The 27955-nt window shown below is 36.4% G+C and overlaps 1 protein-coding gene across 3 annotated transcripts; it reads left to right on the forward strand.

Annotated features, from left to right (window-relative positions):
• On the forward strand, positions 1-27955 carry MLF1 (myeloid leukemia factor 1). Of its 3 annotated transcripts, XM_081235251.1 has the most exons (8): positions 1-167; positions 18234-18381; positions 20819-20896; positions 21255-21338; positions 22431-22559; positions 24379-24538; positions 26131-26269; positions 27834-27955. In XM_081235251.1, exons 1-8 carry the CDS (start codon positions 121-123, stop codon positions 27937-27939), a joined length of 891 nt encoding a protein of 296 aa, XP_081091377.1. In that variant the 5' UTR covers positions 1-120; the 3' UTR covers positions 27940-27955. The 3 variants fall into 3 exon arrangements, with proteins under 3 accessions (XP_081091377.1, XP_081091378.1, XP_081091379.1); XM_081235252.1 differs by lacking the exon at positions 20819-20896; XM_081235253.1 differs by lacking the exon at positions 20819-20896 and having other exon boundaries at positions 27838-27955.

Below are 27955 nucleotides of genomic sequence, written 5' to 3' on the forward strand. Positions count from 1 at the left end.
GGCATTAGCGACGGGGAGACAAGCGTTGTCAGTGCTGGGCCGGCTGGCTCGGGTCGCGGCCGCGGCATTACATCGTTTTTCAATCTGTCCGCAAACGCCGCCGCCCGAGACAGAGCCAGGATGTTCGGGATGCTGAGCAGCAGCTTTGAGGATGATCCCTTCTTCTCGTGAGTGTCGGCGGGCCGGGAGCCGGCGGTTGCGCGGGAACTCGGGGATCTTGAGCGGAGCTATCTTAAGGGGAAAGAGTCAGTTAAAACTCAAAAGAGGGAGAGAGGGAATTCGAGTGACTCCAGGAGGCAGCTTGAGGGAGAGGAAGCCTTGGGGGGCGTGAGAGGGAACGGAGAAGATTTAGGGGCGTGTGAAGGAGAGGAGAGGAGGATTTCGGGACGTGAGAAGGAGGGGAGAGAAATTTGCCGGGCGTGGGGTGGGGGGAGGTCTGTGCAGGCTTCCCCGCCCAACAAACCCGTGTGCCGGCTGCTCTCAACTTGGCCAGACTTCGGATACTTCCCGCCCCCCAACCCCTGTGCTTCTGGTGTTGGGAGTCCCGTCTTCGCAGCCGCAGAGGCTTTGCAGGTGACGACGTTAACTGCCCTCTCGGTGGAACTTCTGCAGAGAATTATACTTACAGGACCCTTTCCACACCTGCTTCTATTCCAGATGAGGGGCAGGGAATGTTTAATAAGTCTTCGAAAAAGGAAACTTTTTTTTTAAGCAGTATTTTCCATAATACATAGTTATAAGAACACTTGGAGAGTTTTGCTGTCTCTCCCTGGAAGTGATTGGAAATTGCCAGGTGCCCTGTTTGTTTCCTTTGCTTGCTTTGTTACAAAGCTAGCCTTGTTTGGAGAGAGACTCCTCTTTCTGTCAAAAGTACAGATAGGACAGGGAAGCAGAGAGAGGTGCACTGAACACCTCAGGTAAACAAGTGCCAACCCAGTGAATGGTTCCAAGTGAAATAATATGATGCCTTAAGACGAAGGCATCCAGAAATTAGTTGTTTCATTATCCTCTAATTTTCTGGGTTTTGCTGTGTCTTGTTTTTTCTTTAGTTCTTCCTTTGTCGATTATATAAAAGTAATAACACAATCTAGTGATCCCTAAAACAGGAAGATTTGTGTTACTTTTTTACCCAAGTGTTTTGCCAGTTTGAATTTTGACTTGCTGTCCTAATTTATTTTGATCACTTAAATTCTCTATGCAGTGTGGGGACCATCTTTTTGAAAAGTTAAAATGTTAACAGTTTACTACATCGATTTTTTTGTTTGTTTTTAAAGAAAAATATTATATTGGCTTAAATGTATTTGTACTGTATTAAAACCAAATAACATAAAAGTAATAACTGAAAATTAACAGTAGAAAGATGAAATGCTTAATTTAGAAAAAGTTAAATGATTAATATTTTATTCTAAAGATTATTCATTATAATTAAGGGGTGTATGGACTCCAGCAAATTTATCATGCTGTTTTAACTTGTTTAGGAGCAGTTGGGACGCTTATGACCAGTGTCATTTTAACACATTTCAAATTTTGGATTATGATTTGCTCTTTTAAAAGCCTCTGAGAGTAGGGACTAAATATATCCATAGATTAGTTGAGCTGTTGAAGTGGCTCTTATGTAATTGTGACATCAGTACAATGGGCGACAGTTAAGAAGATTATGACAGACAGCTTTTGAGTTGTATTGTCTTTGATTATATCAAAAGAGCAATGAACTAAACTAAACCATGAATGTATAATTAGTACCTTCTTTAAAACGTCTAGCAAAAGTGTAATTTAAACTCTTGGGTGACGCTTTCTGAGCAAAGGCAATGAACCCAAGAGTCAGGGTCAGAAATAGTAACAGACCACAAATAGTAGGCATACATCAAAGAACACTCTTCCCATGGGCTTAGGATGGATAGGACCATCAGTTACATGTCAGTAGGTTTTTCAGTCATCATTTTCTGTAGCCTTCTTCAAATGCAGGCAGCCATATCATAGAAATCTGGGATAAAATTAATTAACTTTATAAAACGGACTTATAATTTCTTTGCTCCACAGTTAACAATATAAGAATAAACATAATTAGGGGAGACAAGGGAGAAAGAGAATGTGAGTTTATATTTATTTCAAGTAATGTGTCATTTGACCCACCCCTTTTACCCGAACCCCAAACAAAATGAGAATCCACTACTTAATACAAGTCAAGCATAAGGAATTGATAAAGGTGACAGACTCCTTATTAAATCATCCACTGACCTTAAGGAACACAGAGGGTTCCATGCCCACCATCTTTTATATAAATATTATCCCTATTGCTAACATTATGTGTCTGGTCATTGGGTTCCCTAGTGGCTATTTTAATGTCTGACATGTAGAAAGTATTCAAGAGATATTGTTTAATGACAATCTGGTGTCTTTTACTCTGTCTTGTAGTTAATGTGGTATTTAGTTGATTGCTGGATTGCTGAAAGTAGTTACAGATGGTCCCCAATTTACGATGGTTCCACTTAAGAGTTTTCAACTTTACCATGGTGAGAAAACAATACACATTCAGTAGAAACCATACTTTGAATTTTGAATTTCAGTCTTTTCCCGGGCTAGCGACATGTGGTACAATACTGTCACGAGGTAGGCAGTGGCAGGGGCAGTGAGCCTCAGCTCTGTCAGCCACACGATCACGAGAGTGAATAACCCATCACTGGCAACCATTCTGTTTTTCACTTTTAGTACAGTATTCAATAAATTACACGAGGTATTCAATACTTTATTATAAAGTAGGCTTTGTGTTAGATAGTTTTGCCCAACTGCAGGCTAATGTAACTGTTCTGAGCACGTTTACAGTACACTAGGCTGAGCTATGATGTTTGGTAGATTAGATGTATTAAATGCATTTTCGACTTACGGTTATTTTCACCTTACGATGGGTTTATCAGGATGTAACCCCATCACAAGTAGAGGAAGATCTGTATTTGCATTCAACAGGTGCCATTGTCGATGTTGGCACTTTCTAATTTAAATACTACCATTTTCTAAATAATTCATTAGTTCGGAATCAGGGATATTAATAATAAGCACACTCTACTAATTTACTAATTAAAAGTGGGCAGACAAAAAGTATATACTTCTTGGGTATAAAATTAGAATTATTATTATTATTATTTTTTTTTTTCTGCGGTACGGGGGCCTCTCACTGTTGTGGCCTCCCCCGTTGCGGAGCACAGGCTCCGGACGCCCAGGCTCAGTGGCCATGGCTCACAGGCCCAGCCGCTCCACGGCATGTGGGATCTTCCCTGACCAGGGCATGAACCCGTGTCCCCTGCATTGGCAGGCGGACTCTCAACCACTGCGCCACCAGGGAAGCCCCTAAAATTAGAATTATTAAATAAATTGGGACTAGTAAAATACAGTGTCAAATTGTCAAACACTTTAGAGATTTGAGTAAAAAACAAAATCTAGTTTTGAATTCAAATATATTTATTTTTAATGTTTACCTTCCTATAATAGCACATATTAAATGTTTCATCAGAAAATTAAAGGGAAACTTTAAAAGTGATATTTTAAAGTTCGTTGTTTTATTAAAAGCTGAAGTTATTTCAGTGAAAATTGCCTCACAGTATACATTCACATATACCTTTTTAAACAAATAATACTTGTAATCTGGTTAAAAACACAAAGGCTAAAAGCTAGCACTTCCTGGCATGCAGTTATCTCTCAAGAATACTATTTTCTCCTCCCGTTTGCATTTTCATAAGAATAGAAATATGCAAGTATGGACAGAAAAATTAATTTGAGAATGAAATGGTTTTGGCACCTATCCTACACCCTAAAAAACATTGATTATTAAATGTAAAAGTTTACATATATTTAGTACAATCTGGAAACTTCTGCTTTGTACAGAAACATGAACTTCGAATCTTCTGAGCTACGGAAATGAAATTCTGATTGTGCAAGTCTACAAAGAATAGCTATGTTACTACTTATCAGCTATTAGACATTAAACAGCCTTTAATAAGGCAAATCAGCCTTATTTTTCATAGTAAATTGTTAGCATTTCTTTTTTTTTTTTGGGGGGGGTACGCGGGCCTCTCACTGTTGCGGCCTCTCCCGTTGTGGAGCACAGGCTCCGGACGCGCAGGCTCAGCGGCCATGGCTCACGGGCCCAGCCGCTCCACGTCATGTGGGGCCTTCCCGGACCGGGGCACGAACCCATGTCCCCTGCATCGGCAGGCGGACTCTCAACCACTGCGCCACCAGGGAAGCCCTGTTAGCATTTCTTTAAGTCACCCAAACTCTTCATGTGGGCACCATATTGTGATGACCAGTCCTTGGTTAAAGAAACCCTGCATATATTCTTAGGATGTTACTTTTTCTATCTCCTCGCTCTTATCAGGGGCTAAAATTTACATATCTATAATCTCTATTTTTAATTTTTAAAAATTTATTTGTTTTGCACTTTGGAGGTAGTCAGAGGACACTGCTTTGACCTATTTACTGAGTTGAAAGTGAATATATTACACATACAAGACAGGCATTGACTGATATTTTCTTGATTGAGAATATTGCCACGGCAGAAAATAAAACAAAATCACCTTATTAAATAAGCTAGACTGTTCGTTCGGGGCATTCTTTGGTTCGTTAAGTACGAACCATTGAGTTAAGAGCCAAGGAGCACAACACGATTATGACATAGTCAAAGAATGCCATTTGGTACCATCTGATCATATCATAATGCTTAGTTCTATCAGTGACTTTGTAAGCATTCACACAGAAGTAGGGGAGTACCTACAGGATGGGAAGGAGCCATAGTCATTCCTACATCTCTTACAATATCAAAGCCTTCTGCCACACCACCATTTTAAACTGAGCTTCTAAACAGTAGGCAAATAAAATTGCCTATGGAAATGTAATTCATTCTTCAAGTATTTCTTAGTTTTCTACTATATGCCCAGCCCCATGGACTTTGTTATAAATTTGTAGAAGTCATGGTCCATGCCCTAAAAGATTCTCTTACGAAGGTTGTATGTATTATTTCTAGTGTCGAAAATATATAATCTGATCTATTTTCTTTATGGACCCATGCACCTTACTGAGACTAGGAAACATTTTTTTTGTGATCAAAGACCCATGGCAATCTGCTTATGCCACTACCATGTATAGTGGAAGGAAGGAATTTCCCTTGATGAATGGGACTGCCATATCAGTTATCTAAGACCCTTGTGTAATAAAGAATAGTGTACTGCTTTTTTACTTAGAAGCACAAATATCTATATTCTTGTACAGGCCAGTAAAATTGTAATTCTGGTAAAATATATATATTACATGTATATTATATATATATATATATATATATATATATATATATATATACACAATATATATATTTGAGGGAATCTTAAAGAAAAAAAAAACTTATTCTGAAGTGAAACATTACCAGCCCTTAAAAAAAACACTTTTATGTTGAGGTTATCCCAAGAGACCCAGAATCAATCTAGGAGTTAAGATTTTTTTGTTGGGGGAGGGGGCAACAATTTTTCCTAGCTTCTGATAGGCAAATATAATGGAGTAGAAAACATATGTTTGGTGCCAAATTTCATTCTGTTTGATTGTGGTTTGTGTCAGCAATGCTGAAAGAAGTAGTATGGCCATCATAATAGTATAAGTAAATTTTTCCTCATTTAAATGAAAATGCATTCTCATGGAAAATCTGAAGACTGTAGAAAATTTGGTAAAGGAAATCATGCAACCAAAGATTTTAGCTACTATCATTATTTTGGTGTATTTCGTTTCTATTTTCCGTATATGAATTTTTTTCTCCAAAATTTGAACCAAACTTTATGGTTATAAATATACTGTTTTGGCTTCCCTGGTGGTGCAGTGGTTAAGAATCTGCCTGCCAATTCAGGGGACATGGGTTCGAGCCCTGGTAGGGGAAGCTCCCACATGCCATGGAGCAACTAAGCCCCTGCGCCACAACTACTGAGCCCGGGCACCTAGAGCCTGTGCTCTGCAACAAGAGAAGCCACCACAGTGAGAAGCCTGCACACCGCAACAAAGAGTAGCCCCCGCTTACTGCAACTAGAGAAAGCCCGTGCAGCAACAAAGACCCAATGTAGCCGAAAATAAATAAATAAAATAAATAAATTTATAAAAATAAATATACTGTGCTTTTCCTCAACATATACCATAAGCATTTCCCTAGTCTTTAGGTATTCTTTAAAGCATGAATTTAGTGGATGCAAAATATTGCATCCTGTGAATGTACAAAGAATATTTTTCATATACATCTTTAACCATATTTCAAGTTATTACTTTAGACCAGTTTATGTACACAGTATTACCAGTTTATAGGGTATTAGCTTTGTAAAGTGTCATCATATTTCTAGTTTATTTTCCTAGAAGAATGAAACATTAATTTTCTTTCTTTTTTTAAAATATTTATTTATTTATTTATTTATTTATTTGGCGGCACCGGGTCTTAGTTGCAGCACGCGGGATCTTTGTTATGGCCTGCGGGATCTTTTGTTGCGGCATGCAGAATCTTTAGTTGCTGCATGCGGGATCTAGTTCCCTGACCAGGAATCAAACCTGGGCCCCCTGCATTGGGAGTGTGGAGTCTTAATCGCTGGACCACCAGGGAAGTCCCAAAACATTAATTTTCAAAAGAGAACAATATGAATATGTAGAAAAATGTAAAAACTCTTCCTGCCTGAGAAAACAAACTCTATTAGATTAATTTTTAAAATATTAAAATAACTTCTTGCTACCACAAGAGATTTTGCCTTTGTTAAAAATGAAAAAAATTCAAGCTTGAACAGGAGAAATCTTAAAGTCCTATTTCCAAGCAGTTGCTGTTTTGGGTAGACATGAGTTGAACTCACTTCAGAGTCCAGCCAGGTTTCTTCCTGAATGGTTCATACAGGTGCAAAAGCCAGACTGTGAGCCCACTTTTGTCTTAATTCTTTTTCCAACAAGCAGCCTTTTGTTCATGTCAATAAAAAAAATAAGATTTTTTTAGCATTTGCTGTATGTATAAATATACCTACTCCTATTTAAATAAAGAGAAACCTGGGCAACATTTTAAATGAGCCACATTTAGTTGCTGCATTTTTAACCCAATTATAGTGCAATCAGAAAAATAAATCTTACTGAATGTTATGTTTCTATAGGAAAATAATAGCTATTTAATCTCATTTATTCACTGAGCAAAACCAGTATTCCCTGAAGTATCTTCTTCATGCAGTTGAATGTCATCCACGTATCTAAAGGGAAAGTTGACTGGTTTTCTTAAGTAACTGCATATTAATTAGAATGAACATTTTAATCTTCATACTTGTACCCATATTCTAAGCTCTAAACGTCCAGTGAGTATAGAGATCTCAGCAAAAGGACTCTCTTTTGAATCATCCATTTTAAAAACATCAGATGGTATGAAATCCTTTAACTCTACATAGTTTTATTTCTTTTTTATTCTTTAAAGATTTTTATGAAACATTTGGAATATATACTACAAAGTGTAACAGTATAACAAGTATAACAAGTATATTTTTTTAAATAAATAAATTTATTTATTTATTTTTGGCTGCATTGGGTCTTCGTTACGGTGTGCGGGCTTCTCATTGCAGTGGCTTCTCTTGTTGTGGAGCACGGGCTCTAGGTGCGCAGGCTTCAGTAGTTGTGGCACGTGGGCTCAGTAGTTGTGGCTCGCAGGCTCTAAAGCACAGGCTCAGTAGTTGTGGCGCATGGGCTTAGCTGCTCCACGGCATGTGGGATCCTCCCGGACCAGGGCTCGAACCCATGTCCCCCACATTGTCAGGAGGATTCTTAACCATTGCACCACCAAGGAAGTCCCCAAAGTGTTTTAAACCAAATTCCAGACTTCTTCTCATCTTATTCATATGTATTTCCAAATACATCTCTGAAAAATATTGTTGTATTCTTACATCACCACAATACCATATTTACATCTAACAAAATTAACAGTAATTCCAATTTCTTGGTATCATCTGGCATTGAGTATCATCTAGATATGAAATACTTAGGAACAGTCTGGTTTTTAAGGTAAAAACTAGAAATTATTTCTTAGACAACTCATTTATTGGTCTTAGAACTACTTGAAACTCTGTCTCTTTAAGTAAAAAGTAGGGAGATACATACACCAAATTCTGATTCCTTAATTGTAAACTAACTTTTGATCTTCACGTCTTGATTTGGGAAAGCATAAAACTCTGTTTCTGCCCTCTAGTCTCACTGTGTGCCATTGATCCACTTAATTTTTAAATTGTCACAACTTCCGCATAGTGCTAGTTGCCTATAATTCTGCTAAAATAGTGATTCTCAAACTTTTAACAGGTGGCAGGTCTAGGAATAGTAGTCTGTTAAATTTTCCATGTCCATCACTCCTATTAATAAGACAAAAATCCAGAACTAAAAATTCTATAAGAATTCATGGGAAAATTATTTATGATATTTTTCTTCATTGTATGTATAATATCTTTACTTGATTATTCATAATATGTTAGAGTCTGTTTTTAGTTGGAAAGAATGAAATATGAATAATCTCTAAATAAACCTAATGCTCTAGTGTCTTCATTTTATCCTATTTCCTAAATGAATTTAGTACAAGTGCATTTCTGTAGTTAATACTGAACATTCAACTAAAGAGACTCTTCATTCTCAGAGATTCGGTTACTAATTTGGTTAAGAACAGTTTAATTTTTGGACTCCTGTTGAAATTTTTGTGTTCTGTTGCACTAAGAGCACTCTCAACCTGCACACACTGGAGAGCACTTTCCTTTTATGACTTTGCATAAAATTTGTCAGCAGGAAGGAGGCTGGAAAGTAGTCAGGGCAATGTCCGCAAGTGGATTGGTATGTAAAGGACAAGGGAGTGACAGTAGGAGAACAAATGAAGAAGTAAGAGTACTGACATGTTACAATTTTTTAGAATCTGGATCAATCATCCAGACCAGCAGTGGTCCTAATGCAGGGGTGGTTGAAAATTATCGTGTCGGTCAGGTATGCAGAGGACCTGCTATTTGTCGTTCATAAATATATTTCTTTCTCTACTTAACCAGTTTCCTTTAAAACAATTGATACTGCACAAGAGTAAACAGATCTGTAGAACAAAACAGTCAGGAAACACTCTCATAAACAGCCTCCCTATTAGATATATTTAGAGTATACTCATCTTTCTATTTTTTATTTGTTTTATTTTTTATTTTATTTGCGGTATGCGGGCCTCTCACTGTTGTGGCCTCTCCCGTTGCGGAGCTCAGGCTCCGGATGCGCAGCCTCAGCGGCCATGGCTCACGGGCCCAGCCGCTCCAGGGCATGTGGGATCTTCCCGGACCGGAGCACGAACCCGCGTCCCCTGCATCAGCAGGCAGGCTCTCAACCACTGCGCCACCAGGGAAGCCCTCATCTTTTTATTTTTTATTTTAATACTTTGTAATATCATCACATGTACCTGGGAAATGGCACTGCTTTCTGAGTAGAAGACTATAACTGCTGGAAATCCTTTAGACAACTTAAAAACACTCACCTTTACACCAGTTATTGTAGAATCAATTTAATCATTTGAAACATTCGACATAAATTTCTATATTCAATTTTCAGAAATTATGTTCACGTCGAATTAAGGCAAGAAGACTTCAGAACTACACAATATTTTTTGGAGTAAAGTTCTTAGTATATAATTAAAACTAATGCCTAACTGAAAACAGATGGGAAATATTAACTTATTGAAGCAAAAAATTTAGTAACATCTTACCATGAATACCGAAATTTGACACGCTGTAGGGTTTTCACAGAAATAAATTGGTGTACTTTATTTTACAGCATTTTAGTGAGAGTAGAACTTTTGTAGAACGTTTTTCCCATTTCAATTTTCCATGTTTATACATGCACTATAAAACTTTAACAAATGAGGAAAATCTCTTAAAATTTAATAACATCCAACATCCAGCAATTAATACCTTATTTTATAAAGTATCAAGGTGCTTTACATTTTCAAAAATGTGTTTTAGGAATGTGTAATACATGCTTATGGCAAAAACTCAAAAAGGTACAGAAGAGTACATAATTAAAAGACCCCTCCTCACAACAAAGCAAATATAGTTAACACTAAACTGTACATTTAAAAATGGGAAAACTCATTGAGCTGTACAGTGGTGATTGATCTGTACACTTTTCTATATGTGCTATACTTCAATAAAATAATTTAAGACAAAAAAAGACTCTCTCACCTTTGGCCCTCAACCATCTAGCCACCCTCTCAGAATGCAACCACTATGACCAGTTTGCTGCGTAGCCTCCTAGGGATATATTCTATACATTTATAAGCATATGTACATGAATTTTTAAAATATAAATGGAGATATACTACATATCTTGCTAATCCTTCTATATCAATACAAAAATATCTGCCTTGTGCTTTTAAAGGTGGCATTATATTCCATCTGAATGCTTTTAAAGTGCTGAAAAGTCTTCAATGGCTCTTTTCCTATCCTTTTTTGGTTATTGTTCCATCAGTCAGTCCAGAAACATCTGTGGGCCAGATAATTTTGTACGGTAGAGGGAGCAAGAGAGATGTGTCCCCTTTCCTCAAGAAGCTTCTAATTGGTCAGAAAAGACAAATAATATTTTCTGTATGATATTTTATTTTCAAAAGTCTTTGTTTTATAAAGAGGGCTAACACAAATAGCAAGACTTTATTTTTAACTTAAATTAAAAAAAAAATTCCCCTTGACTCCCAATAATGGTAACCTATGCCTTCCCTTCAAGGGAAAGGAAAGAAAGTAGAAAAAAATATTGAAGAGTACATAAAAGAAAGATGATAAAATAGTTGAAACAGTCAGTACTGTTCAGACATGCTGCAATGGGATTAAGGCTGACGAAGATAAAAGGAGTAAACCTTCCCACCTACGTTGATATTGTGGAAAACGAAATTTACTCTAGCAACTTGAAGCAGAAAGTGATTTATTACAGGGCATTAGATGGCTTAGAGAATCACTGTGATGGCTGAAGAAACAGACTCTAGGTTGAACTTTCAGGAATGACCCTCAAAGTCACATCACATCCAGACCACTGGGGAAGCAACTGCCACTTCCCAAGCTAGGAATCACTAAATTGCGAAGCTGCTGCTACTCCTAACTCCAAAGCCATTGTGTACCTGCTAGCAACCATATCAGCGAAATGGATTTCACTTCCTGTCCCCCAATACCCATAAAGCTCTATTGATGAGACACTCTTAGTTGCTAATACTGCTACAGAAAAACTATGTAGCTCTGTGATCATGTTTACCAACAAACAGAAGTAATAGTACATACAGACTCTCCCACACCTCTACCTTCCAGTTATCCATTGTCCATAATTGGCAGAACCTAAATCCAGAATCTTAGCTGCAGTGGGGTCTAGGAAATTAAATTTTACCTTTTGAGCTTCTGCAGTATAAATAGGCACATTGAAAGGAAGTTGAGGGGCTTCCCTGGTGGCACAGTGGTTGAGAGTCCGCCTGCCGATGCAGGGGACACGGGTTCGTGCCCCGGTCTGGGAGGATCCCACGTGCCGCTGAGCAGCTGGGCCCGGGAGCCATGGCTGCTGAGCCTGCGTGTCCGGAGCCTGTGCTCCGCAATGGGAGAGGCCACAGCGGTGAAAGGCCTGCGTACTGCAAAAAAAGAAAGGAAGTTGAAATGGATTGAATGCCAATCTGTCTTTTATATCCTCTTCCCCTTCCTCAAATCTGTAGCTCCCTTCCAACCCCAACGTCTTTTTCTCCTTTGTGTTGCTATTTTAAAGCAGGTAATTGAAAATAACTATGCATGATGGAGAGGATTAAAATCTACAGTCACGCTACCCTCCCCTCATTTCCTTTTTAGGAGGATAAATTATTGGTCCCAAGGTACTCCTTTGCTGTGCTGTGTCTCAGGAATGAAGGAAAGAGAAAATTAAAAGATCTAGAGATCTGCTGTGTAACATTGTGCCTGTAGTTAACAATACTGTATTGTACACCTAAAATTTTCTTAGAAGGGTAGGTTTCATAGGAAATGTTCTTACCACAGTAAAAATAAAAGAAAATTGTAAAAAGCTAGAGAAGCTAATTTGATAGAAGAAAGAGAGAGTAGTCTATTAGGCCTTGGATTGAAAGGGTTTGGGGAGGAGGTTAAAACAGGAAATCTCAAATACTGAACTAAAGTGTAGGACTAAGCACACATTCCAGCTTCTCCCTCCTAATTCAGATCTATAAACTCACTTAAAATACTTTTAACCACTCATGTCCCTGCATCCATTTATTTCTTTATCTTGTCCAAAATGTGTAAATAACTGCAAACATTTGAGGAAAACTAACATCATGAAAGACAGAAGCTACACTAACCGAACAGAAGAACCAACATTTAAGGAAACAAAACTAATTAAACAAAAAAAACTATAGAATGTGAGATTAATATCTTCAGGAGACCTTCATTTCTAGCATAGCCAAGAAAGCTCCAGTTGTACCAACTCTCCTTCAGATAACAGTATAATGCCAGAATAAAACACACAAAAAAACAACTTTCTGGAGAAGGTACTAGAAAATGACCAAAATCAGACATACACTGGAGGTGACTCAACAGTTGGAAGAAGGGAAAGCAATGGTAGCCTATGGGTAAGCTTGATCTGTGCTATGTAGGGGTGGCTAAAACTCTGATAGAAGACTTGAAACTGTCTGGCTAAGAACCAGGCTCAAAGTTCAGTGCAGCCACAGTCACAGGAAAATGAGGAGTGAAGTCCCAAAAGGGGAGAGAATCAGAGAGGGTGATCTCTAAGAACTGTTAATAAATTCTGCACAAGTCTCCATTTGAGCCTTACACCTGTATACGTGGGAGAGACATAAAGCAGTTCAGCCAAGAATAAAAACTAAATTGAGAATTGAGCTGCCACTCAAGAGACAGAATTTTAATATTAAGGCCAGCCAGAATAACTGCCTGCTTAAAACAACAACAGCAACCCACACTACTCCTGAATATAACAGATATATAACTCCCAAACGTAATAGCCACAATTTACAGATACAATCCAAAATTACTTGACAAAAAAAACCAAAAAAAACCCCAGGAAAATGCGACCCATTCTCCAGAGAAAAGATAATCAATAGAGATTGATTCCAAACTGATCCAGATGTTGGAATTAACCAAGAAGGATTTTAAAGCAATTATTATAATTTTGCTCAATGATATAAAGGAAAATATGTTTACAATGAATGAAAAGATATGAAATCTCAGTGGAGGAAGAGAAATTATAAAACAAAAACAACCAAATAGAAATTCTAGAAGTGAAAAATGCAGAATTTTTAGGAAAAAAATTCACTGGATGGGCATAACGATGGCCAACAGGTACATGAAAAGATGTTCAACATCCCACTAATCACCAGAGAAATGCAAGTCAAAACCACAATGAGATATCACCTCACATTCGTCAGAATGGCTTTCATTAAAAAGCTCACAAATAACAAATGTTGGCAAGGATATGGAGTAAAGGGAACCCTAGTACACTGTCAGTGGGAATGTAAATTTGTGTAGCCACTGTGGAAAACACTACAAAGTTTCGTCAAAAAAACTAAAAATAGAACTACCATATGATCCAGGAATTCCACTCCTGGGTATATATCCAAAGAAAATGAAAACACTAATTTGAAAAGATACATGTACGCCAGTGTTCATAGCAACATTATTTTTAATAGTTAAGACATGGAAGAAACCCAAGTGTCCATCAACAGATGAATGAATAAAGATGATGTGGTATATGTATAATGGAATAGTACTCAGCCATAAAAAAATAATTAAATTTTGCCATTTGCAACAACATGAATGGACCTGGAGGGTATTATGCTTAGTGAAATAAGTCAGAGAAAGACAAATACTGTATGTTATCATTATATGTGGAATCTAAAAAATAAACACATGAAAGACTATCACAAAACAGAAACTGACTCACAGATATAGAGAACAAACTAGTGGTTACCAGTGGGGAGAGGGCACAAGGGAGGGGCAAGAAGGCGGGGAGAGGGTATTAAGAGGTACAAACTACTATGTGTAAAATAAATAAGCCTCAAGGATGTCTTGGACAACACGGGGAATATAGCCAGTATTTTATAATCACTTTAAATGGAGTATAATCTATAAATATATTGAATCATTATGTTGTATACCTGAAACTAATATAATACTGTAAATCAGCTATACTTCAGTAAACACAGACTTAGTTGGATAGAAATGGGCAAATGTTCAATAATTGCTTTATCATTGTAATTTATACTCTGAGTACTTCAAAAAGTATTACAACCTCCTGGCCAATAGGAAGTTGAAATTGATTTTAGCCCTCCAAAGTTCAGGGCTCTATACCCACTGCCTGGCACAGGGCCTTCTACATAGGTATTCAGTATATATTTGTTAAATAAATGGAGACCGTTTGCATCAAAACAAGCAGAAATTGAACTAGAGTTCCTGATAAAGTGGTTGAAGAGGACAGATGATAGTGTTTATTCATTTGAGGTCCTTGGAACATCTGCATTAGGGTTACTTGAAATGCTTGCTGAAATGCAGATTACTGGGCCATGCTCCAGATATACTGAATCAAAAATCCCTGGGCGTATGTCTCAGGAATCTGCATTTTAATGGATACCTCTGGTGACTTTTAAGCATGGTCAAGTTAAAAGAAATAATGCCCAGAGGGCAGGGAAAAGAAGACCAGGTAAAGCCCAGAGGAAGTATGTCTTTAAGGGGCAGTGCTTTTCAGCATTTTAACGTCATTCACAATTAGAGAATATTTGCAAAGCACCTTGGAGTACAAAGGAGGAGAGACTGATAGAAGCTGGAGGTAACCAGCGCCAGGGACTTTGGCAGGTTCAGGCCCCACCTGGCTGCCGCCAGGATGAGGTATCAACATTTTGACACATCAGTAATCTATCTGTGACACTAAGGAAGCTCCATCAAGGGCGAGAAGGAAAGGAGAATTTAAAGGAGAAATTTATCAAACAAGGCTGAGCACAGTGCATTGCCCCCAAAGTTCCGGATGCTGCGGAGAATTCAAGGACTAGGGATGACCTTTGGGTTTCAGTAATTGGAAGGTTAAGGGAATCATTGGTGTTTTAACGCAGAGGTGAAGGGAAGGAAAAGGCATTTGTAAAGAAATAAAGGGAATGAGCTACAAGGAAGTAAAGGACACAAGTATAGATGACTATTGGAAGATTTAAGTGCTTAAGGAAAGGAGACAGTAGCTGGAAAAGTATCAGGAAAGTGTTTGGGGGAGGAGGAGGGAAAGTATAACAGAAGCCTTTCTTTGGTACTTTAAGAACAGAAGGTAGTTTGCATTGGCATGGATTTCATAAATTACTTTTTTAAAAATTGTAATTATTTAGTAGTCTAATAAAGGACCTCAAAAGTCCCCTTGAATTATAACAAGAAATAATAGTTACAAATCAGGCCATTAGTCAGAGAGAATGCTGCCATTGGGGTAGATACTTCTTCAAGAGCTGATGCTTTCAGAGCTGATGTCTTTTGGCTTGTCCTAATTCAGGTTCAAGTTCTTTAATCTATTGTCTTCATCATCAGTCATAGAAATCCCCTTCAGCACACTAGTGCCAGGTTAATCACAAGCTGTATTTTATAGCTTTTCAATCTTCGAAGACTATTTTATGGAGACTGACAGGAACAATTGGAAATTGCTTTAAATAAAGTGATTTTAGGAATGTATTTGTGGTAGATAGAATAATGCCCCCCTAAAGATGCCCATGTCCCAATCCCCCAAAACTGTGAATATGTCATTTTGCATTGCAGGGGGAAATTAAGGTTATAGTTGGAATTAACTCTGTTAATCAGCTAACCTTAAAATAGGAGAATAACCTGGATTATCCAGGCAGGCTCGATTTGATCACAAGAGTCTTTTAAATATGGAAGCATCAGAGAGATATTTGAAGATGCTATGCTGCAGGTTTTGAAAATGGGGAAAGGAGCCATAAGCCAGGGAACATGAGCAGTCTCTAGAAGCTAGAAAAAGGCAACTGATTTTCCCCTGCAGCCTCCAGAAGGAATACAGCCCTGCCAACACAATGATTCTAGCCAATTCTGCCCCAATCTTGGACTTGCCTTTTCATTTTCTTAACATCAGCTTACTGAGCCACACAGCCAGGATCCTTTGTTAGGTCTTCAGTTTTCATCCGACTATGACCTTTGCATGGAAATTTTATTTCTGACTTAGTTTTCTATCTCTGCCTTTCATCTTTAACTAACTCCAACTCCTATGACACTTTACATATCTCCATAAGCATCTTTTATTTTTAGAAGATGAGGAATAAGTAGAATTTAAAACATGAAGGGAAGAATTGTAATAGAAAGTCAGAAGTGGACAATCTGAGGGGAGTATCATATAAAAGAGTAAATTGTGTTGATTATTCTACAATACCTTCTAAATTTCCTGTCTTAAAGTTAAAAGGCTTCCATTTTTATTTTACATCTTCTAACATGGGAGATTTATTTGTAGTTTTTTTTTTTTTTTACAAAATGTTCTAATATTACTGAACTTAATTTCAGTTAGGTGTATTATAAACTTGATTATCTAGTCTCTGATAAACCAATGAACTCACTAATTTATATGTGTGGTACCCAGCTTCTAAGATGGCCCCAATGGTATTCATGCCCTCATGTAAACCATTCCTCCCCTTAAGTATGGCTGGACTTACAGACTTGCTTCTAATAGAATATAAGTGATGGGATATCAATTCCAAAATTAGGTTTTTAAAAAGACTGTGGCTTCTGCTTGTGTGCTCTCTTAGCATGGTGGCTCACTCTGCAGGAAGCAGCTGCCACACTATGAGGCAGCCCTGTGGGGAGGCCCACATGAGTGAGTTTAGGGGCAGATTTTTGAGACCAGCTAACAACCACGTGAAGGAACTTGGAAGTATATTCTCCGTCAGTCAAGCCTTAAGATGACGACAGCCTTGACTCACAACTTGATTGCAGCCTAAGAGGGCCCGAGTTGGAACCACTAAGCTGCTCCTAGATTCCTAATCAACAGAAATTATGACATAATCAATGTTTGTTTTAAGCTGCAATAGATAACTAATACATATTACATCCCAAAGAGCAGTGTCTAACACATTTAAAACTGCCCTTATTCTCTCAATTTTGGTAGTTTCATCTAATGACTGGGAAGGAAATTAATACAAATCTATAAAAATAAGTAGGTCTGTTTCTGCATCATGAGAAAATGTTTTATAGATTTTCACCAAGTTTTGAGACTATGTTTGGGATGGTATGAATATATATATATATAAGCTTCTATGGCATAACACAAACCTCAGTTGAGGGTGGTGTTTCTTAGATAGGTTTCTTAGATAGGTGGTCTTATTCTAGAGCAGTTGAAACTGAGGTACAAGAAGCCACGGAACTTGTATTCTACTTATTCCTCATCTTCTAAAAACAAAAGACGCTTATGGAGATATGTAAAATGTCATAGGAGTTGGAGTTAGTTAAAGATGAAAGGCAGAGATAGAAAACTAAGTCAGAAATAAAATTTCCATGCAAAGGTCATAGTCTGGTGAAAACTGAAGACCTAACAAAGGATCCTGGCTGTGTGGCTCAGTAAGCTGATGTTAAGAAAATGAAAAGGCAAGTCCAAGATTGGGGCAAAAAGTAGTTACAAGACATATATAATAAAAGCCTGATGTCTAGAATATATAAAGAACTCTTACAACTCCATAACATTAAGACAGAAAAAACCTGTTTTTTAAAAAATAATGTTGTATCTTTTATGGTATTCATAACATAGCTATGGTTCTCAATGCTCATATTTAATAAATAAGAGTTAAAAAATAAACAAGCCAGCATTCTTTATTAGCTCTCACTAGAATTTATGTAGACTGCCCAAAGTGGCCTCTACCTAGTAGCAATATTTTTCAGTCCTTTTTTGCCATTTCCTTTAGTGCTGGCTTAAGCTACCTGAGATGTGTTACTTTGTGTTTATCAATTTCATACAATGAGATAAATAAAGGTATATTTTTACTATTATACATAAGTGAATTATGGTAGATAACAAACAGAACAAGTTTTGTATTCATGAATAGTGGGTCTTTATGAGATAATTCTATTCTCCTAAACTCTTCTTTTGTCTCTTTAACAAGCGTATTAGCCCAAGATCATTCTTTGTAGTATTAAGCTGCCTACTTATTATTTAAATTCCAGCACTTACTCTTACATGATTATATGTATTTTCAACAGTGATTCTTTTATGGCACACCAAGAAAGTATGCGACAGATGATGAGAAATTTTTCTGAACCTTTTGGAAGAGACCTGTTCAGCATCTCTGATGGCAGAGGAAGAGCTCGTAACCATACGGGACATGAGGATGGAGAAAATTCCTTGACTGTAAGTTCTTCATTTTAAAGTTAGTAAAGAAAAGTATTACAGAAGAATATATCTCTGACAACAGGATATGACTAATACTTATGTTATAGAAATAACTTATGTAAAAGGAGGTCCCAGCTTGGCACAAAGCAAAAGAATATCCAGAAGGGCTGAAATACCAGCATTGAATAACAGTGCCTTACAGGATTCAAAACACTCCTCCTGCTTGAGCAGGGGAGTTCCTTGAACTAAACACTCCTTATAATAGTAGATGATGCTTGGGGTGACACACTAGAATATGTGCTTCACTTTTTGATTCCTGGTGATTGTTCCAGTGATAAAACCGAAAATCAATAGCAGCTCGTTCTAGAGCAGAGTTGTGCAGCCTTGACACCACTACTTTCACGTTGGGCTAGATAATTCTTGTTCTGGGGAGCTGTCCTATGCTTTGTAGGATGTTTAGCAGAATCCCTTGCCTCTACCACTAGATGCCGGTCATATACCCTCCCCAGTTGTGATGAACAAAAATGAGTATAATTATTGCCAAATGTCCCCCTGGGATCAAAATCACTCCTGGCTAAGAAACTACTGTTCTGGAGGAATTCTTAACTGTTCTTCTAAAGGAGCATACCTCTGGAGGCATCAGGCTCCCCAGCTTCAAACTATACTACAAAGCTACAGTAATCAAGACAGTATGGTACTGGCACAAAAACAGAAATATAGATCAATGGTACAGGATAGAAAGCCCAGAGGTAAACCCACGCACATATGGTCACCTAATTTATGACAAAGAAGGCAAGAACATACAATGGAGAAAAGACAGCCTCTTCAATAAGTGGTGCTGGGAAAACTGGACAGCTACATGTAAAAGAATGAAATTAGAACACTCCCTAACACCATACACAAAAATAAACTACAAATGGATTAAAGACCTAAATGTAAGACCAGACACTATAAAACTCTTAGAGGAAAACATAGGAAAACACAAACCATCTATGTGGTTTGACATAAACCACAACAAGATCTTTTCTGACCCATCTCCTAGAGTAATGAAAATAAAAACAAAAATAAACAAATGGTACCTAACTAAACTTAAAACTTTTGCACAACAAAGGAAACCATAAACAAGACGAAAAGACAACCCTCAGAATGGGAGAACATATTTGCAAATGAAACAACAGACAAAGGATTAATCTCCAAAATATACAAACAGCTCATGGAACTCCATATCAAAAAACAAACAATCCAATTAAAAAATGGGCGGCAGACGTAAATAGACATTTCACCAAAGAAGACATACAGATGGCCAACAGGCACATGAAAAGTTGCTCAACGTCACTAATCATTAGAGAAATGCAAATCAAAACTGCAATGAGTTATCACCTCACACTGATCAGAATAGCCATTATCAAAAAATCTAGAAACAATAAATGCTGGAAAGGGTGTGGTGAAAGGGGAACCCTCCTGCACTGTTGGTGGGAATGTAAATTGATACAACCACTATGGAGAACAGTATGGAGGTTCCTTAAAAACTAAAAATAGAACTACCATATGACCCAGCAATCCCAGTACTGGGCATAAAGCCTGAGAAAACCATAATTCAAAAAGAGACATGTACCACAATGTTCATTGCAGTACTATTTACAATAGCCAGGACGTGGAAGCAACCTAAACGTCCATCTATAGATGAATGGATAAAGAAGATGTGGCACATATATACAATGGAATATTAGTCAGAAAAAGAAACGAAATTGAGTTATTTGTAGTGAGGTGGATGGACCTAGAGTCTGTCATACAGAGTGAAGTAAGTCAGAAAGAGAAAAACAAATACCGTATGCTAACACATATATATGGAATCTAAAAAAAAAAAGAATAGTACTGATGAACCTAGTGGCAGGGCAGGAATAAAGACGTAGAAATAAGAGAGTGGAATTGAGGACACGAAGTGGGAGAGGGAAGCTGGAGCGAAGTGAGAGTAGCATCGACATTTGTACACGACCAAACGTAAAACGGAGAGCTAGTGGGAAGCAGCAGCATAGCACAGGGAGATCAGCTCGGTGCTTTGTGAGCACCTAGAGGGGTGGGATAGGGAGGGTGGGAGGGAGGCTCAAGAGGGAGGGGTATGGGGCTATATGTGTGCATGTGGCTGATTCGCTTTGTTGTGCAGCAGAAACTAACACAGTATTGTGAAACAATTATACTCCAGTAAAGATCTATTAAAATAAATAAATAAAATAAAGGAGCATACCTCATGCTTCAAGGGTATGCCCTACTGAGCCAGCAGTGGTAGGCAGCAAATCCAAGGACTGTTAGTGGAGTGAATCAACCTATATCACCTGGGTCCAAGTCTGATGGAAAGGAGGGCTGATTACTCCAGAGGCAGCTTCTATCATCCATGTGGAACTGCTGGAAGGAACACTGTCATCTTATACTCGGGTTTTATTTATTTGCCTGGTAGGATATCCAGAAGGAAGAAGGAAAAATTGGAAGACTAGTCTATGCTAGAGCTGTCCCACAGCCAAGGACACACCACTCAGTATTTAAATATTAACCAAATTATGTTATGAACAAGTTGAATTTTATGTGTGTGTGTATTTATATGTTCTTGCATGTATATATGTATGGATATATACACATGTATGTATGCATGTATTTATAGTGTTACAACTCCCTAACCATTTGTATGTTGGCTGTTTAGGATTTTGTGTATGCTTCAAATTCTTCTTTAACAAATCACTTTCATTATATGGTCCTTAAATTATCTTTGCCTGGTCGATCACTGCATGAGACCCCCAGCAAAAAAAAAAAAAAAAATTTCAGCTGTTTTGGGAATGTTGATTTGCTTCCTTTGTGTTGTGCTTATAGTTAATAACATACTTCCTAATATCCTATAGCGTACAGATGTCAACCCTTTTCAGGCAATGGACCGAATGATGTTAAATATGCGAAACAGTATGCAGGAATTACAAAGAAACTTTGTAAGTACTAAAAGATTGATGAGACTGTTATTTCCAGTTATTGGTACCCTATATTATAGTGGCTTTCAACCTTTTTCTAACCATGGTCCACAGTGATTGAAAAATATATCTTACATCATGGCAGTACTTGTGTACTGTATATATTTTACACCTGAAATAAAAGTTTCATGAGAAAATAATCATACTGTTTACAGCATGTGCTGATATTTTCTATTTTACTTCATATTTTAAAAATCCTGGTCACAACCTACCAAAGTGATTTCAGAACCTGCAAGTTTGAAAAACAGCATTAATTAAACTTTCAAAATAAAAACATTCAACTTCAAAAACATTTATTCTGCTGAAGATCACTATTGTAAATGAATGTTTTATATGAATTTAGATTTTTTTATGTATAACTTGTCTACTTAAAAAGATTTGTAGCATCTAACAAATTAAGTTTTAGCGTTAAAAAAATAACTCTGAAAATAGAAATTTCAGGAATGATATTTAGGCACTGGATTAGATTCATACAGACCAAACACTTTTAAACTAGTACTAATACTCTTACTTTTCTACTCATGATATTAATCAAAATAACTTGATTCAGTATGAAGACCACCCATATTATTTTAGTCATCCAGTTTGAAATCTAAGGATCATTTCAGAATGTCCAAATCTAGGACATTATTAATGATTTTAGAAATGTAGCAGTTGGTACCCACAGAAGGTATAAAACTTCTTGGCATATGGCTAATTGGCTCAACATTGGCAAAATTGCACACAAAATTCAACCACTGGCTATAAAAGTATTACATGCTTCAGGGCATGGCATCTATAAATTTAAGCCACAAGTCTTTGACCTCAAAGATTTGAGGATTTCTAAATGAATCACTTGTCATTTATTATTCCTTACAAGGAGAGTGTGAATTGGTACCTAAAATGGAAGGAGGTTAGGGCCTTCATGGGGGTACCATTTGGACATCATACTGATCATATGTACTATCTTTAGTAGAACTTCTAGCTAGTGTTGTTACTTTATTTGAATCCTCTGACATTATTTGTTCGTATTTGACTGAACTCACTGGATTTACAATTTATATTTACCTCTAGGGTCACCTTTCAACGGATCCAAATGGACATTCGTTTAGTTCTTCCTCAGTTATGACTTATTCCAAAGTAGGGGATGAACCACCAAAGGTTTTCCAGGCCTCAACTCAAACCCGCAGGGCTCCAGGAGGAGTAAGTATTTTCTTGGAACTTTATAAAGTTGTGGAATCATAGATCACCTTTATCAAATTTTAACTATTAAAATTTGACCTGGTACTGGTCAGTGGAAGGGATGAGGGGAGAAAACACAGGTCAGTGTGAAAAGCAATAAAACTAACTGTATTTATTTATTTATTTTAAGGCATTCTTTGTCTCTCCCACCTACCTCCACACCCTGCCCCAGGTGCCTTTTTTCATGTTAATATCCATGGATGTTTAATATAGCTTTACATGTTGACAAAGTAAATAGACACTATAAGAAGTCTTTGTTTCATGAAATAAATGTCTACTTTTAGTTTCTATTTGAAGTAAATGATTTTTTAACTCATAAAATATTTCAAGTATACAGAAAGGACATAGAGAATAATATAAGTACCCCATACTCCTTCAATCCAGTTTAGTCAAATCATTAACACTTTTCTCTATTTACTTTAAGTTGTCCCTTGTTTTGCTTTCTTTTTAATCAAAGATGTTACAGATTCAGCTAAAGCTTCCAATATACTCCTCCCTCCTCCTCCTTTTCCCTTTCTCCATCCCCCAAAGAGAACCATTTTCTTATACAGGCATACCTCATTTTATTGGGCTTCACTTTATTGCACTTCACAGATAAATTGTGTTTTTAACAAACTAAAGGTTTGTGGCAACCCTGTGTTGTCACATGATAGTTAGCAATTTTTAGCAATACAGTGTTACTAAATTAAGGTATGTACATTGCCTTTTTAGACATAATGCTACTGCACACTTAATAACTACAGTATAGTATAAACATAACTTTTATGTGTACTGAGAAACCAAAAAAATCATGTGACTCACTTTATTGCAATATTCCCTTCATTGCGGTGGTCCAGAACAGATCCCGCAGTATCTCTAAGGTATGCCTGTACCTGAAATTTATCATTTTCATGCATGCTTTTATAATTTTATTACTTATGTATGCTTCATATACAATACAGTGAATTATTTTACAGGTTTCTAAACTTTGTATAAATGGTTTCATACTGCACGTGTCCTCTGCAGCTTGACTTTGCTCAGTAATTGCTTCTGAGATTTATTCAAGTTGATATGTGTAGCTCTGGTTTCTTATTTTAACTTCTATATAAATGTCTAAAATATGAATATACCACAGTTTTTAAATCTATTTTTCTATTGATAGATATTTATAATTATAAAATTATAATTTTTCACCTATTCATCTTTATACCTGTCTCCTCTTGCAAAATGGCTAGGAATGCTATTGTTGGATTGGAGGAGACGTGTGTCTTCATCCTTACCTAGAAATCACCAAGTTATTATCACACAGTGATTGAGACAATTAACTCCCACAGACTTTGGTATGAGTTCCCATTTCTCCACTTCCTTGTTAGTACTTATAGTAAAGAAAATTTGGGTTTGCCTGTCTAACGGGTGACTTAAATGAAAATAGAATATATAAGTCATTTCATGAGTGCTGAATAATTAATTGCCCTTTCTTGTAGGAATGCTAGTATGTACTCCCATCTATTAATTGTCAAGGACAGTGTTGAAGGCACTAAGTTTAATATAATTAAGTTATTCTTTGTTTTAATAATTATATTGGTTCTATTTGTCCTAGACATTTTAATTGTAAGCAGTTCAGGAAATATCAGAGAACTATTACCATAATTTTACTACAAGTTTGTAGTGGAACTGAGTACCCATTATTTTTAGAGCAGTAGATTTATATTCTTACCTCTATAGGTAAACAGGTTCTGAGGAGTTTATAGTGTATATTTATTTAAATAATAACTAATTTTTATTTTCATCATTTTCACAGGTAAAGGAAACTAGGAGAGCACTGAGAGATTCTGAGAGTGGACTAGAAAAAATGGCTGTTGGTCATCACCTCCGTGACCGAGCTCATGTCGTTAAAAAGTCAAAGAACAAGAAGACTGGAGATGAAGAGGTCAATCAAGAGTTCATCAATATGAATGAAAGTAAGTTATCAGAGAAAATAGCATTCTTCCTCTCAAAGTTAAAATAGCAGCTGTACCAGTAGAACTTGGTAAATATTTTTTATAGAAACATTTTATATGATGATGTTTCAGACAGCTTATGAATTGTAAGTGTAGAGAATACGTTATCAAAATAGTAATAAAATTGTGGTTTCAGTGTTTCATTGTAGATCTGTTTTTTATAGTGATTTTTGTTAATGTTGAGTATCATTTATTTTTTTGTTTTATACTTGGAAAATGGAATCTTTTGAATTGTTTTTTAGTGAGACTATCAGTAGGAAATCGAGTTTTTATTTATTTCTGATATCAAAGAAGTACATTTGAAAAGTATAAAAAAGTATAAAGAAAATTAAAATTATTAATAACTCCAACCCCAAATAACTACTATTAATGTTTTAGTGTATTTCTTCCTAATAGTTTTATGTACTGATATATATAAACATACAATCACACATACTGTTTTTCAAAATTTGTATTTTACTATCTATATAGTTTATATTGTGCTTATTTTAATTCCCCACTATAGTTGTGAACAGTCACCTATGATGTTACTTTTTAGAAACATCCTAGATGGTTACCTAAAAGTTTTATCATGAATTGGCCATAATTTATTTCAACTATTCTGTATTGTTGGGCACTTAGGCTTCTGTATAGATAAGATTTAAATTTCTGGTGTTGTTAGATAATAAATCACATACATATCAAGTAAATCTTTCCATTCCTTAGATTTTATGTTCATTCTTCAACTCATTTAAGACTTCCTAACTTTTTTCATTATAGTTTTTAAGCTGTATTCATTTCCTGTTTTTAGAAAATATTTTGAATAAAAATGTTTTATCATAGTAAAGTGTTTAAATTATATGATTTTAGAAAAAGAAATTCTCTTAAGGTTGGAGCTGGGTAAAATTATTCTTATGCAATGAGATGGAAGCCACAACATCTTAACCTCTCTTTAATTTTAACCTTTGTAATTTGGTCATATTGAGTACTTCACAATAATGAACATACTGAAGAAAATTTTAGTAAAGTAACACATTATTATAAAGGCAATCTGAAAGAACAAGTATTATCATTTACTTATTGTTATTATGGAATTTAGATTACCTACTTCATAACAACATGAATTGTCAGATGAGTAACCTGTCTCAGGAAATGAAAAAGAAGCTTGTGAGGTCAAACTGAGGACAGGAAGTGCTAGGCACAGGAGGAGTGTCCTCCTAGTAAGAGGAAGAGCTGCATCACCATAAGATGACCCAGGAAGAAAGCCTGTTAGTGTCGCTTGGTCATGGGGTCCATTGGATAAGTAATGTGATATCCAGGCAGGTGTGTGAAAAACCAGATCATCCATAACCAAATTATCAACAAGAATAGAGAAAAGGAGATATTACTCTTAACCAAGAGAAAAGGAAATATTACTCTGAGCCAAAGACCTTTTTATTTGAAGCAGTTTCCTGCTTCTACTTTAAGGTTAGGCTGATGGAAACACCAGGCTAGAGTGAAATGTGTGGGGAGCAAGGCAATTACTGACAGCTGATACCTTAATACTTACCCCTTTATTTTGATATTGGATGTAGGTGATGCTCATGCTTTTGACGATGAGTGGCAAAATGAGGTTCTGAAGTACCAACCAAGGGGACAATGGCACAATCTAGAAAACTCTAGGATGCAAAGCATTGGTCATGAGAATTCAGGATCCCGAGAACTTAAAAGAAGGTAAAAGTTATTTCTAAACTAAGCTGTGTTTTTTAAAGACAAATTAGAAGTTATGTAATTTTACCTCTGTTATCAGGAAGTATTGATTAACATCCAAGTTGTTTGTATTCAATAATATCTTTTGTGAAAGATGTAATAACTTTATATTATTTCTGAGTATTCCAACACAAATTTAAATTTGTATCTGAAAACCAATAGTATTTTAGGATTATATGACTAGTACCTCACTAGCAAATTATGCTTTAGACAATGGGGCTAAAATCCTCCTAATGTAAAGCAATATACTATAATGCAGTTATTCTTGTGAAACAGATTTTCATCTGGATAGAGTAGGAGTCATACATTTCATACCAGGTAAAGATACTGGTGTTTAGGGATATGGTAAGGGGAGAGGAACTGTAGCTAAAAGGCTGAACAAAACTTCCCTAACAAGTCAAAATTGAGCATTTAATGGTAAAAAGATTTTTAGACCCTTGTATAATATGTAACAGTATCTGTATTAAATATCAAATATTTTGGAAGAGTTTTGCAAAAACTTTAGCCTCCTTTGGAATTACCGTTTGGAATAGCTGCGAAATATGAACGTGCTAATACCACACTTTTATAGAGATTATAGAGATTTTGACACATTTAGTATATATTCTAGAGTTACAATTTTATTTGATACTCTGGGGGAAAAATTGAAAACACTACCTAATTCCTACTGAAAATTAGACAAGGGAGAGAGAGAGAGAGAGAGAGAGAGAGAGAGAGAGAGAGGGCTCAGTAGGCCTTAAAACAGAAATCTGTTCTAGGCTCTAAGAGAGTGGAGAATTGCTGCAGAAGGTGGAAGCCTTCTCAGAACCAGCGGTCGACAAGTGGGTACCAAGTAAATTAGAAGACTTGTGCAGAATTTCATGTACTAGCATCTTTTATTTTAAAATACTTGTTTAGGAATTTAGAGCCCCAATGTTTTCTTTAGAAAACTTGCTCTCATATTAATTTTAGATAATATTTGTCTCACTTTGAAAAGTTTATTGATAAAAACCTAACAGTGCTAAGTTTGACTATGAAATCTAGGTCCTGGTTAGAGAAAAGCATGCTCTTTATAGATGATCTATAAATTTATGGCCTATCAGTGGCATTTTCTGTAAACCAGCACTGTCCAATAGAACTTTCTGAAATTATTTTTTGCAATGACGAAAACGTTATGCATCTGTACTGTCCAATATGGTAGCCAGTAGCCCCATGTGGTTATTGAATCACACTTGAAATGTAAACAATGCAGCTGAGGAACTGAATTTTTAAATTTTATTTTATTTTTAATTAATTTAAATGTAAACGATGTGGCTAGTGGCTACCATGTTGGACAGCATGGTTCAACGGTAAACAGTTAAATCTATCTCAGAAAAGCAGCCGTTGCTTTCTTAAATGTTAAGTGAAATATTCTGCCATATGTTTTTCAAAGCTATTAAGGAACCTTTAAGATAAAACTCACCTTAAATTACAGTGGTATCATGTTTGTACTGATTTTTTTAATGACCATTTAAAAAATGGTATTAATGTTCACATGTATATTTCTCAGGGAGAAACTGCATCAAAGTCCAGCCATTGAACATGGAAGAAGATCAAATGCTTTTGTGGACAAACTCAACATCAAAGGATCACCTGTGAAAATCAACAAAAAATAAATAGCATTGCATTTGA

Source organism: Mesoplodon bidens (assembly GCF_964165515.1).
Source record: "Mesoplodon bidens genome assembly, chromosome: 5".
NCBI lineage: Eukaryota > Metazoa > Chordata > Mammalia > Artiodactyla > Ziphiidae > Mesoplodon > Mesoplodon bidens.